The sequence below is a fragment of the Penicillium chrysogenum genome (genome assembly GCF_028827035.1).
Source record: "Penicillium chrysogenum strain IBT 35668 chromosome Unknown utg000004l_segment0_segment0, whole genome shotgun sequence".
Classification (NCBI taxonomy): domain Eukaryota; kingdom Fungi; phylum Ascomycota; class Eurotiomycetes; order Eurotiales; family Aspergillaceae; genus Penicillium; species Penicillium chrysogenum.
This window is the reverse complement of record NW_026622752.1, coordinates 6,053,388-6,066,134: the sequence shown is the minus strand read 5'-3', so window position 1 is coordinate 6,066,134 and position 12,747 is coordinate 6,053,388. Positions and strand designations below refer to the sequence as shown.

The 12,747-nt window shown below is 51.4% G+C and overlaps 6 protein-coding genes across 6 annotated transcripts; 5 read left to right on the top strand and 1 right to left on the bottom strand.

The window, feature by feature from the left end:
* Positions 1–165: 165 nt before the first annotated feature.
* Positions 166–1,132, top strand: N7489_008250 (M50 family metallopeptidase; the record flags this gene model as incomplete). Its single annotated transcript, XM_056714000.1, has 4 exons — positions 166–351; positions 401–763; positions 825–869; positions 923–1,132. 4 exons carry the CDS (start codon positions 166–168, stop codon positions 1,130–1,132), a joined length of 804 nt encoding a protein of 267 aa, XP_056567715.1.
* Positions 1,133–1,702: 570 nt separating this feature from the next.
* On the bottom strand, positions 1,703–3,404 carry N7489_008249 (uncharacterized protein; the record flags this gene model as incomplete). Its single annotated transcript, XM_056713999.1, has 2 exons — positions 1,703–3,071; positions 3,124–3,404. The coding sequence occupies 2 exons, from the start codon at positions 3,402–3,404 to the stop codon at positions 1,703–1,705; spliced, it is 1,650 nt and encodes a 549-aa protein (XP_056567714.1).
* A 553-nt stretch (positions 3,405–3,957) lies between these two features.
* On the top strand, positions 3,958–5,238 carry N7489_008248 (threonine aldolase GLY1; the record flags this gene model as incomplete). Its single annotated transcript, XM_056713998.1, has 3 exons — positions 3,958–4,069; positions 4,121–5,074; positions 5,132–5,238. The coding sequence occupies 3 exons, from the start codon at positions 3,958–3,960 to the stop codon at positions 5,236–5,238; spliced, it is 1,173 nt and encodes a 390-aa protein (XP_056567713.1).
* Positions 5,239–6,391: 1,153 nt separating this feature from the next.
* On the top strand, positions 6,392–9,584 carry N7489_008247 (serine/threonine-protein kinase; the record flags this gene model as incomplete). Its single annotated transcript, XM_056713997.1, has 3 exons — positions 6,392–7,279; positions 7,332–7,732; positions 7,784–9,584. 3 exons carry the CDS (start codon positions 6,392–6,394, stop codon positions 9,582–9,584), a joined length of 3,090 nt encoding a protein of 1,029 aa, XP_056567712.1.
* Positions 9,585–10,178: 594 nt separating this feature from the next.
* On the top strand, positions 10,179–11,602 carry N7489_008246 (putative alpha-1,6-mannosyltransferase subunit; the record flags this gene model as incomplete). The annotated part of the gene is made up of 2 exons (XM_056713996.1): positions 10,179–10,608; positions 10,659–11,602. The coding sequence occupies 2 exons, from the start codon at positions 10,179–10,181 to the stop codon at positions 11,600–11,602; spliced, it is 1,374 nt and encodes a 457-aa protein (XP_056567711.1).
* A 552-nt stretch (positions 11,603–12,154) lies between these two features.
* Positions 12,155–12,616, top strand: N7489_008245 (putative NADH-ubiquinone oxidoreductase 12 kda subunit; the record flags this gene model as incomplete). The annotated part of the gene is made up of 2 exons (XM_056713995.1): positions 12,155–12,347; positions 12,531–12,616. The coding sequence occupies 2 exons, from the start codon at positions 12,155–12,157 to the stop codon at positions 12,614–12,616; spliced, it is 279 nt and encodes a 92-aa protein (XP_056567710.1).
* Positions 12,617–12,747: the final 131 nt, after the last annotated feature.

The following is a 12,747-nucleotide window of genomic DNA, read 5'->3' as shown; positions in this document are numbered from 1 at the left end:
GCGCCACAAAAACAACAAGTGGCATGCGCGTCCCTATAGGGACGCGTGGATGATCTTTCCCCGGGACTAATAATAGTTTACCATTAAATAATCTGCACTTGCACTTCAGCCATTTCTAACGTCTGCATTTCCCTCGATTCTCCGAGCCTGTCACTCTCACTCACGATGCCAGCCCTATATGCAGCGCTAGCCCAAAGTGCGGCGGAGACCGCCCCACATCAACTGGCCCGGCGTGACCTGAGTGTCAACCACACCCAAGCCGTCACCTTAGGTGTGATGGGAGCATATGTGGTTGTTATCGCACTACTATGGAATCTACCGTATATCCGCTGGGTACTATGGCCCTTCAAGGTAAATACTCCCAAACCCCTATATACAGACAGCGACTGACTCCCGACAGATGCTGGTGATTGCCTTCCATGAATTCGGCCACGCGATTACTGCCTGCTGTACTGGCGGAAAAGTCAAGTCTATCTCACTGGATCCGCATGAAGGTGGTGTCACCCACATGCAGGGCGGTATGAGTGCTATCACCCTGCCTGCTGGGTACCTGGGGTCGTCGATTATCGGCGCTTTATTGATCTTCGCTGGATTTAATATTGTCGCCAGCAAGGTTGCCAGCATCGTTCTTGGTGTCTGCTTCCTGCTTACTCTATGGTGGGCACGGAGAGACTGGTTGACCATCATGACTGTTCTTCTTGCGGTCGGGCTGTTGGTGGCATGCTGGTTCATTGCCCATGGCGAAGCCTTGCGCTGGGTCGTGGTATGTCCGAGATTTTGAGTCCCCCGCTTATCGATTTATACTAACCTGACTCTCTCTGTAGCTATTTATTGGTGTTATGTCTGGTCTGTATAGCGTCTGGGATATTGTGAGTACCAATTACACTTGCTTTGGTTTATGTCGCTAATACCAGTGCTCTAGTGCGACGATCTCATCCTTCGCAAAGTAAACAGCTCCGATGCCAGCGTTTTTGCGAAGAGATACGGCGGATCTTCCCAGTGCTGGGGAGTCATCTGGTCTCTCATCTCTCTTGCTTTCATGGCTATTGGCATCATTGGTGGAATCGCAGCATTCCACGAGTCATTCAGCGAACAACAGACCGATTCTAAGAACTTCATCCCGACTCGCTAGCGGCACTCACAGCCTTGCTTCGGGATATCACAGACTGAAAATAATGATTTTTAATGAGATACGATAGTGCGTTAGGGTATACCCCAAATAGCTTAGGAATCCAATTCCAGATTAATTTAGGAAGATTCCTTGGCTTTTGACAAATGGAAACTTTCTTTTATGAGCAATTATGTGAATCTTAGAAGCCCTTGCCCAACATGAGGGTTGTTCTTAGAAAGCCATGTCGACTGTGGTCATTTTATCAAGACAGCAACACCTTTCTCGGAGTCCCCAAGTTCTCACTTTCATTCAGTTAGTCATCTCAGCGTTCCTGGGACTGTGCTTGGAGTGGATATTCGTCACATTACATGTAAGAACACACCTTGCGTTTGAATGTTCTTTTAGAGGTCCTGTCAGATATATACCAAAGCGGTGTTAAGTCACTGCACTATATATAACCTCAGATTTGGGGATTGGCTGGAAACTTCCGGCTGGTACTGTTCATTTTCATTTGAAGGTTTTGTCATAATACAGCTGTGTGTTGCTTATTGTCCATGTATTGTACAGGTATATGAAGGATAACCCCGGAAATTATCGTGCATTCTCAGCCTCCAAAGCCTCCTCGTGCTGTAAAGCCATCTTGGCCATGACGTCCCGCGCCGCAACCTTAGCTTTCCGCTTCTCATTCATAGCGGCCTCATCTCCCTCATCGTCTGAACCAGGAGTTCGCTTTCCATTGGGGGAGCCAGTATTACGCTTGCTCTTCTTGTTGGGTGCTGGCTGTATGTCGGCAGGAGGCTCCGCGGATTCTTGCGAAATCTGCTGGTCCTCTTGACTTTGTGCGTGGCTGATATTTGGACCAAGGGATTGTGCACGCAAGCTACGGCGAGACGCTCGACGTCGCACTGTGTTTTGTTGACCGCTTGATTCGACGTCCCCCTGCGTGCTAGAAGGAGCGGTACTGGATGATTCGGTGGGGTCGGGAATGGCCGGTTGGCTGATTGATTTCCTCGGCCTGCCGGGCGGTCTTCTCTGAGGAACAGCTTGTGGCTGCGGAGGGGCTGCGGAGGGGCTATCTTCAGGCGGAGCACCAAGGCGCGGGCGTTTGGCTATGGTTTGCTGCAAGGCGGAGGGTTGGTTTTGGATGGGGTTGGAGGTAGTTTGAGGCTCTCGAGCAGGCAACTGCACCTCTATGGACCTCAGTTCCTCTTCTGCAGGTGGCCCATTGGTAATTGCAGGTTGGGGTTGGTCATTCAGGGGAACGCGAGAGCCGTTCATCGGCGGATCAGATAGTGACATTTCATCTACCATATCATCCTCGTCGAAAGAGTCTGCGGTTGCCTGACTTCGGTCCCCCGGGAATGCGTCAGGCCAGTTACGTTTCCGGCCCGCTTGGAGCAAGCCGGGGCTCCGAACTTCGGGAAGCGCAGCGTTCATGTTTACGAGTGACAGTGACTCTGGCTGCTGTGGCACGGTCACTCCCATGTAGCGATTCTTCAGTTTCAGGGCCTCAATCTCCAGCTTCAGCTTCTCGATCTCGTCCGACTTGGACTTGAGCTCCTTCAGCACCATGGCAATCATGTCAAAATCATGGCCCTGAAGTACAGAGCCCTCCCCCAGATTTCGGCCAGGCCCATTTAGCTCTATTCGAAGTGCCGTAAATGAATGTTTGAGATCTGACATTGTGTCTTGGAGGTGGTTCACGGAGGTGGAAATCTGATCGATGGTTCTACCCTGATGCAGCATTTGCTTTTGCACAGTTGGATCGAGGGTACTGGGGTCGGTGCAGCCAGCTGGCACTAGTGCACTGCCCTGGACGAGATCGGGGTTTCGGCGCGGAGGTTCTTTCGGGGGGCAAATCAGTCGCTCGAGGGCCCCCTGTTTGAATACAGGTTGCACCGTTCGCATGGTAACGATCTCCCTAAAAGCCACTTTTGACATTTTCCACAAAATATTCATCCTGAAACCAGGTTAGCCGTGAGAAATGCCAGTCTGTTTCCACAGCCACTTACCCGTTGTCAAGTGGACAAAGTACACCCATCCGTTGCTGACAGAGTTTACACGATACTTCCTGGATGACACGGCCACGCAGGAGGGTCATATCCGATGTCTGGGGGATTTGTTTCCGCTCTGAAGAAACGGCGATGCGATGGAGGTCGACACTGAGCCATGCTGTCGGGATTGAGTAGGCATTAGATAGCTTCGCCCATTCGTTCTCCAGTGCAGCCAGTGAGCTGGAGCACCGAGCACACTGGCATAGGATGCCAGGCCGTGTGAGATGGGACAGATCCATCTTTGCCGCGACTAGTGTAAAGCCGATAGAAGGTAGGTAAGATTGTGCAGACTTGAACTGTTGAAGCGCAATGCCCGCCCGCGGCCATGCCAAGCGCTGAGTCAGCGGTCGAGGCCGGGCGACCGCCCGGGCCTTCTGGATGCACTAGTCCCAATTGGATTATCGATAAGGACCTCGGGACTGGGTGCAGTGGCGTCATAACCGCAGACCGAGTGACAGGTTATAGTATACCCGTGGACCCTTTTGATAGGTGAAACACAAGGTTTGTGATGTGCCTAGCCTCGACTAGGTACTGGATAGTAAGTTTACCCTCCGGTCCCCGTGTAACCTACTGCACATCTGCAATATCTACCTATATCTCCCGGTTCCACAATGTAGCGGGTTATTTAGTCCCCGGATCACGTGTCGACTCCCCTCTTTCTCCAATTCCCCAAGGCCTCTCTGGCTGTCATAAAACTCATCTATGAATCGCTTGTTGAACCCGGTCCGTCGCTCTTCTTCGGCGCTTCGATTAACAGCCCTGCGCGGACCAAAAACCATATTTCCGATACCTATGGCACAACTCACAACTGATGCCCTGGCCCGTGCCTCGGCAGGCATTGGCAGCAATAACAAGAAGCCCACAGCCTGGCACGGGGCTGGAGCTGCTGAGTTTGACCTCCGAAGTATGACTCAATTGAGAAGTGGATGACGGAATTGAAGCTGATCCAGCGTAGGCGATACAATGACGAAGCCTACACCGTCAATGCTCGAAGCGATCTGTCAAACAACTCTTCTGGATGATGTTTTCAATGAGGATCCAGTCACCAACGAGCTGCAAAGCTATGTCGCTGAGATCACGAAACATGAGGAAAGTCTGTTGGTCCTTTCTGGTACCATGGGAAACCAGGTGGCTATTCGCTCGCATCTTGCGCAGCCACCCCATTCAGTGTTGTGTGATCACAGGTCACACATCATTTGTTATGAGGCTGGTGGTGTGAGCGCTTGGACTGGTGCCACTGTGAGCCCTGTTATTCCCAAAAACGGGGTCTATTTGACTTTGGAAGATGTCAAAAAGCATGCAGTTCTTGGCGATAATATTCACTATTGCCCGACCAAGTTGATCAGTTTGGAGAATACCCTTGACGGAATGATCATGCCGCTTGCTGAGGCAAAGCGGATTGTGGAATGGGCTCATGCTAATGATATTAAGGTTCACCTGGACGGTGCCCGGCTGTGGGAGGCCGTCGTGGCTGGTGCTGGGAGCTTGCCTGAATATGCAAGCCTTTTCGATAGCGTTAGTCTTTGCTTCTCAAAGGGACTGGGTGCACCCATTGGAAGTATCATTGTCGGCTCCCGTGATTTTATCAAGAAAGCGCGCTGGTTCCGCAAATCTATCGGGGGCGGCGCCCGACAGACGGGTGTGATTGCAGCTGCGGCCCGCGTTGCGCTCACTGAAACTTTTGGCACGGACCCAAAAGGTCAAACTGGAAAGCTTGCAGCAACACATAAAAAGGCGAGGCGGGTAGCCGATATGTGGACCAGTCGCGGTGGCAAGCTAGAGTACCCCCTGCACACCAACATGGTTTGGTTGGACCTCGAGGCGTCAGGAGTGGGTCCAAATGACCTGGCTGAGATTGGACAGCAAAAAGGGCTAAGATTGTTGGGTGGCCGCGTTGTGGTCCATTACCGTAAGTGCTTCCTTAATCTGCGCTGAAAATGCATGACCCTAATCTGACCTGTCACAGAGGTATCAGACGAAGCCCTTGCACGACTGGAACAGGTGTTCGATACTGCGCTGAAGGGTGATTTCAAGCGGAGTGATGATACTAGCAAGCCATACGGAAGTAAATAGTTTGCAGTAAATAATAACAACAACCTAGTATAGGTATTAAAAGCCTTCGTGATGTATACACATGATGTACAATGTGTGTGTTTTCTCATAGATCGGACTCGACCTGATTCCATGGTTAGTCCCCGCTGTATCCCGCTCGACCAATCAACGGGCCTGTTGCCTGATGAGTCAGGAGATTATGCGCCTTAGGAACGCGTCGTTGCCTCAGGTACCAGTCACGGTTGTTGCGGCTCGTTCTTGGTCTTGTTCCTCGGACGACGACCTTCCAAGGAGTGCGATTTTTGCTCTGTCCCGGCGTCCCCGTCTTGTGTTATCTACTATCTCAATTTTACCAGCCGTGGACAGGCTGGCAAGGAGTATCCCAAGCTGTGTGAGTTCATTCTCAACCTCGAGTCGAGGTTAAACAAAGGCCTCTTCAAGCTTCGAAAAAGACATTTGCTAATTTGTTGGAACGAGATTTAACAGACATACCTCCTTGCCCACTCGAGATCGTCGAATACAGTCCATTCTTTCATTTCAACATCGTTAATACGCAAACACCATCGGGTAGCTTCTCATTGCGCCCCATCTTGACGGCCCGGGATCCCTTCACCGGGTGACATCTTCAAACCTAGAATTACACCTTGTATTCTTATGGCTTGGGGCCAAGGGTTGGATAGCCTCACTTCCATTTTTATGCGCAGGTCCTCATCTGTGTTGCTCAACACTGGCTTTGAGGAGAGTTGAAGAGACACCCCACTCTGCAAGGCATACCTTCCACTTACCGCTCAACCATTGTCCATTACACTCCTTGCAACCACTGAGCAAGATATCCGTGGCCAATCTGTGGTCAGGCGGCACATATCCTAGCGAATGTGTTATCGGTCCTGAGGCGTATCATTCTCTCGCCTAACTTTTGCCCGGGTGTGCAATCCCTCGGCCCCAGCACTGATTCCCTTCAAGGTATATATAGAAGCCCTCCAATAGCCTTCCATGTTAGCGTGGCCTCACTAACGTATTGTATCCCTAGTCTACGACGTTGATGACCTTTATATGCACATTCTCTTCGCTGACCTCACAGCACATATACCCTACCCCATCGGATCTGCACCTGTAGTTCATTTCTCTGTTCATTCCCATAGCATCTTCATTTACACTTGCATTCACCCTCATAATGGAAGCCACTCAGGAATCTACCCAGCCATGTGCTGATCCCCGCCGAATGGGAATGAATAACTCTGGCATCCAAGACCAAGACCTGGCCGACATCATCTGTATCCTTCACCCGAATTCGCATGCTGCCCATGATGCTGTTGGCGCTACTGGTGGAATGTGTGCTCAGCATATCCTTCAAAGGGACATACTGGAACACGAATCCTCCCACACGGCAGCATTAGATTTGGCGCTGAGGCTCTCGTCAAAAGTCCACAACCTGGGAGTTGGCTTCTGCTTCGGTCGCAATCGCTCTCGTTGTGATGTTCTTCTGAGTGTTGATGATGATGCGAAACGAGTGTCGAACACTCACTTTCGCATTTATCTAACCGAGGATGGCATTCTCATGCTTCAAGATACGTCGACAAATGGTACCATCGTGGACAATTGTCGCCTGCGAAAGTCTCAGAAAGAGGGAAATAGTCGAATGCTCACAAACGGGTCTGTCATTCAAGTCATCACCGGATCCCAAACCTCGGACGAGGTCCGCTTTGTTGTTCGAATTCCGTCACGAGAAGGATTCGCTGTCCAATATCACCAGAACTTGTTTCGCTATTTCGAACGAGTTCATGCACATGCCCCAGCACATAAAGAACGACAAGGCCCAGGCCCATCTGCTTTAGCGTGGTCATCTGCCAATGCTTATGGTATGCATTGGACCGGTGGTGCCATGTACAACGTGACTGGACAGATTGGAAAGGGTGCGTTCGCTACTGTGTACAAGATTGCGACCAAGCAACATGGCGCCATCTATGCTGCAAAAGAACTCGACAAGCGCCGCTTCATGAAAAACGGTATCCTTGATCAAAAGGTCGACAATGAGATGAAAATCATGAGGGATCTCAGACATGTAAGCAATGTTTTTCAGTTTCTCTCTTAGCGATACAACTGACGCATCGCAGCCGAATATCGTTCAATACATCGATCACCACGAGCATGATCGATGGATCTACATCATCATGGAGTATGTTCCAGGCGGAGAGCTGTCGACATACCTGCAGACCCAGGGAAAGATTGCCGAGGAGATGGTGAGGACGATCGCACGACAAGTGCTACGAGCGCTTCACTACTTGCATAAACGCCGCATCACCCATCGAGATATCAAACCGGACAACATCCTGATTGCCTCGCTGGACCCGCTCAGGATCAAACTATCTGACTTTGGGTTGTCGAAAGTGGTCGAGCAGGAGACTTTCCTGAAGACTTTTTGTGGAACGCTTCTATACTGTGCGCCAGAGGTGTACCCGGACTATGATCAATACCGCCGCGGCGAGCTCAGAAAGAGGCGTCGCGTTGGAGATCCGTAAGTCGCTAATTTCTTTTTCGTTTGGGAAGCATGTGCTGATATTGAAAGACCCCCAACAACATCTCCTTACAGCCAATCTGTTGACATGTGGTCGCTAGGAGCAGTTCTTTTCCATATCCTGTCCGGCGTTCCACCATATACAGGGCGTGCAGAGGATCGAGGTGTCCAGATGCTTCGTACTATTATGACCTGTGACGCTGATTTCGAACCCCTGCGCAGGGCGGGCGTGTCTGAGTCTGGTATCGACTTTGTCGCCAAGCTTCTCAACCGAGACCCTTTCTCTCGTCCGACAGAGACTGAGTGTTTCCAGCACCCTTGGATCGCGGAAGTCCCTGACGTGGATGAGTATGAGGATGATGCTGATTTGCTGTCTGACCATCAAGATGGGCTTTCAATCATTGGCGAGGATGCCGAGGAGGAGCTGGACGCTTCGCAATTGTCTATCGCTGACGGTCCGGGCTACCACCACGAAGCTGACGGCGAAGAGGGTAGCAGCAGTGACGTGATCTCCAAACGGCCTCGCATCGAGTACATTCCCACCGATGTACGCTACCCCAGCCTTCCAAATATCGAGAGCTTCCAAGATGGACAGGCAGTGGTGGACAATCATGCCAAACGTTTGTTTGGCGAAGTTTCTGCCTCAGCCCTACGGAGCTCCCACGCGCTGGGCAACCTGAATGCCTACGACTCCAATAACTTTCCCATTGACTTTCTCTCTTCCGGTGAGTCGATGACGAGCGACGATCCCAACGACTCGATTATTTCCCTCCCGGCGGTACCCTTCGGTGGCACTGCACCCAGTTTGATGGGCGCAGAAAAGCTCGTTGGAGAACTCAACATGGATTCCTTGCACCCTGCTTTACAACTCAAGGGTGGCCCGGTTAACAGATCCTCCTTGCGGCAGACCACCCCTGGGCACATCGAGGACGCGATGCCACCTAGTACCCTCCATAAGGATTTTGTTCCGCCGACTTCGAGTCCCAAAGAAGAACCTGTCTCGAGTCCACAAGAGCCAACACCAAAAGCAAAGTTCACGCGTCGGATTGACCTTGCCCTTGCAATCCCTGACACGGCCAGCGAGGCATCGAGCGATATTAGTGCCCACAATAGTCGCCGCGACGCAGCCCCCAACAACCCCTCACGTCCCTCCAAATCCGAATACGACCTCGAGTTTGCTACTACCCTTGATGCGCAGACAGGCCAAGCTATCTTGGATCAGCTCCGTGCCGATGAAACAGAATCGTCAGAACCGATTGTTCACCGACCCAACCCACCTATTCCCTCCAAGCTGTCTGATCCAGAGTTCGCTAGACCGCCAAAGAGATACGGCAAACTGAAGAGCCTCCCCGGGTCGATATTTGACTTGACAATCTACCTTGAGGATAGACTTACCTCGTGGGGTCGGGGCCCGTCAGCGACCGTCAAGCATGCCGATTCCATGGACACGAGAATCCCCGCATATGCCCTGGAGGTCACATTCTGGACTCCAGGTATTGAGGCGAGGATCGCAGCCGGGGAAAGCTGGCTCGACATTCCAGGGGTGATGGCTATCCTCTCCACCAAAGCGCGTCTTGGCATCTGGGTAAATGACACACTGCTGCGCCGTGGCTCTATGACCGAGGATGGTCCCGAAGCTTTACAATTCGGGAAACTCTATACAGGCGACATCATCACTGTGTACCAAAATAAAGACCGAACGAAGTTTCTTAAGCTTCAGTGTGACTTTACCCACGGCGAGAGTGCCCAGCCCCGACCGGGTCACGAAGCCGGGTTCATGGTGCGACAGGCTCTCATGACCAAGGCCGACGGGGCGGCGAACCGAATGCCGATTCGGCCCCAATGCAAGTGATTGGGATTCGAATGAGTTCTGGCGTTATTAGTCTTTTCCGCTTTGGACGTAGTTTGATAGTAATTGCGAGGGAATTCATCGTTACATACCTAGGTAGTCCACAATGGTCTTTGTCCGCAAGCAGTAAAGTGTAGATATGTGGCGCCGATCTGCCGATGCGCCAATTGAGCCTCACTTGATTGAGTTCGCAGATTAAAATCAGCCCCAACTATATTACTATACAGTTCAACATGCCTAGATACATGTAGTGATGCTAATTATACACCTGGGCAGCATTTAGAGTATTGAGGCTAAGCAAATTCAATTTGCCCTTTCCAACCCTGGGAAGGTTCGAAACTCAAACCGCACCTGCTATCAAAAGCACAGACATGCCGCATTCGGCCTCAAGTTCCTGAGGTCGCATCTCCAATCCGGTACATAATGTCCTCTTAATGATGTTCTGTGTGTCTTAATTCACTTCTCTCCCTAACTTCCGTCACTCGTTACCTCTGTCACTCTGACCTCACCAATCCATCCCTTCGCTCGTTCCCTCCGGCATCCTCAAAAGTTCTCATCGCTTTCTAGCAAATTCACTGCTTAGCGCTGATCACCGCGATGACCTTATCGCGATCACCCTCTCCCCACCCGGGCGGGGGGTGGTCCAGCCCGGGACTCATTCCGGCTAGCGGCACCGCATCCCCGAACGGCCCATCGCCTGGTGCATTATCCCCAGGCACACCAGGCAGCATATCGTGGGCTGCAGCCAAGGCAAAAAGTGACGAGGTGCGCGGATATCCATCGTTCTCCACACGAAATAGCGGCTTCTTCTCTCGACAACGACACAAGCTGTCCACTCGGTTTCCTAGCTTCCGAAGACTTTCCTCACGCGAATATGTCGATAAGGATGATTACGGCCGGGAATGGAAGCGATCGGGTAGTGGACGTGGCCTGCTAGGTGCATTACGGATACCAGTACGCCGGGGTCGACTCCGGCTGCTGTTCGCCCTGTTCTTGGTGTGGATTGGGTATCTATTTTGCTGGACGAGTAAGTGCTTGCTATGATCATTTCAACGTAATATTCTAACACTGTTCCAGCCATTGTTCAAACATACCGAAGATCACCTATAGGCGGTGGGAGCAAGTTCGTTATCATACTCGGATCGAACGTGGAGGGCGGCGTCATGGAGTGGAAAGGTGCACGCGAATGGGCCATCGAACGCAACAGCATATGGAACAAGAAGAGATATGTGAAAAAATGGGGCTACGAGCTCGAACTGGCCAACCTGTTGGCCAAGAAGCGATATTCACATGAATGGCGCGAGAGCTGGGAGAAGGGCGATGTGATCCGCGAAGCGATGCGCAAGTATCCAGACGCAGAGTGGTTCTGGTGGCTCGACTTGAACACATGGGTCATGGAATATGACACATCTCTCCAACACCATCTTTTCAATGACCTTGAATCTCACGTCTACCGCGATATCACCGCCTACAACCCTCTCAACATCACCCATCCACTACCCGAGTTCTGGCTCGATGAGTTAGGCCGTTCCCTCGAGGGCGACGGGAAGGCAGATTCCTTGAATATGCTTCTGACACAGGACTGTGCTGGCTTCAATCTCGGATCTTTCTTCCTACGACGATCTGTTTGGACCGATCGACTGCTCGATATCTGGTGGGATCCCGTCATGTACGAGCAGATGCATATGGACTGGGAGCATAAAGAACAGGATGCCCTAGAATACATCTATCAAAGTCAACCATGGGTTCGCAGCAGTGTTGGCTTTTTACCACAACGCAGCATCAATGCCTTCCCGCCTGGTGCATGCGGCGACGGAGATAATCCAGTCATTCACTATCAGCAGAACGCTCATGACCTCATCGTCAATATGGCTGGGTGCATGTTTGGTCGGGATTGCTGGTCTGAAATCTACTACTACCGTGAGCTGAGCAATTGGCTTGGCCGGTCGAGTTGGGAACGATACACGGACAGTTTAAGTGATGCATACGACCGAATGATGGGAAAGGAGGGGGATGATTGATCTATACTATTTCTCGCTATCCATGTCAATTATCCTTCCAAGGTTGTTGCAGCAGGTCTGGTAGTCGTCCTTGCATCATGAGAGGTTTTGTGTTGAAATTTTGCTTTGTATGTATATTGCTTTCGTGGTCTCGCATTGTCTTAATCGGGCGTACGGCAGGTGTGAACAACCATAGTCATTGGAAATATGATATTCCTGCAAGGCAGTTCCTTATTCAACAAGATAGTCGGTCTAAACCACATAAAATCCAACCTTCAAGTATTCAAACTTCCATCGTTGTCTGACCTGCCGTTTTCGGATTGTATAGATCCACGTGACCACACAGATTTGCGCATAAGGCCCTCCCGCACCAAAGCACCCTGACCGCCCTGATTCCACCCAATCACAGACCAGGTAATCCAACCTTCAAGATCAACGTGCCGACGACCGCATCAAGCGCCTCAAACGACGACTCCCTCCAACAACCCCTGCTGCCATTGTCCTCCGAGCGAGCAAGAAACCACCTCACCACACCCGACCCTCAGTTCAAACCACACAAGCCAATCATTCACAATGCCAACCCCCGAGTCCGCCGCCTTCCTCGCCAAAAAGCCCACCGTCGCCCCGACCTACGACGGCGTCGACTTCGAGGACAATGTCGCAATCCACAACGCCCGCGACGCCATTATCCGCGAGCAATGGGTCCGCAGCATGATGGCACGTCTGGTCGGCGAGGAATTGGGCAAGTGCTATGCGCGCGAGGGGCGTGAACCACCTCGAGAAGTGTGGTGTTTTCCGAGGTGGGTGATTTTCCTCTATTCCGTCTATGCTGGATATCAGGAGTTACGATGTCCTGCGATGTTTTTCCGGAACAACCGGGTCTGACTGGATTGTGGCTTTGCGGATCTGTGATTGACATGCGTTGTACTGACATGTTTATCCTCTACAGAGAAGTACTTCGAGCTCCTCAAGGAGAGCAAGATTAAGGGTTACCTTGGACAGGAGAAGAACCGCTTTGGTGGAGAGTCGGCATAAGCGTTTATGTGTTTTCTTGCATGTTCAGCTATGCGATTGTGTTTCGAGGCAAGGGTTTGACAGCCGATATCGACATAGGACTGGACAATTTTGATGCCGGGATGAAATGGTCGGCTTTGGACGGAATCCGG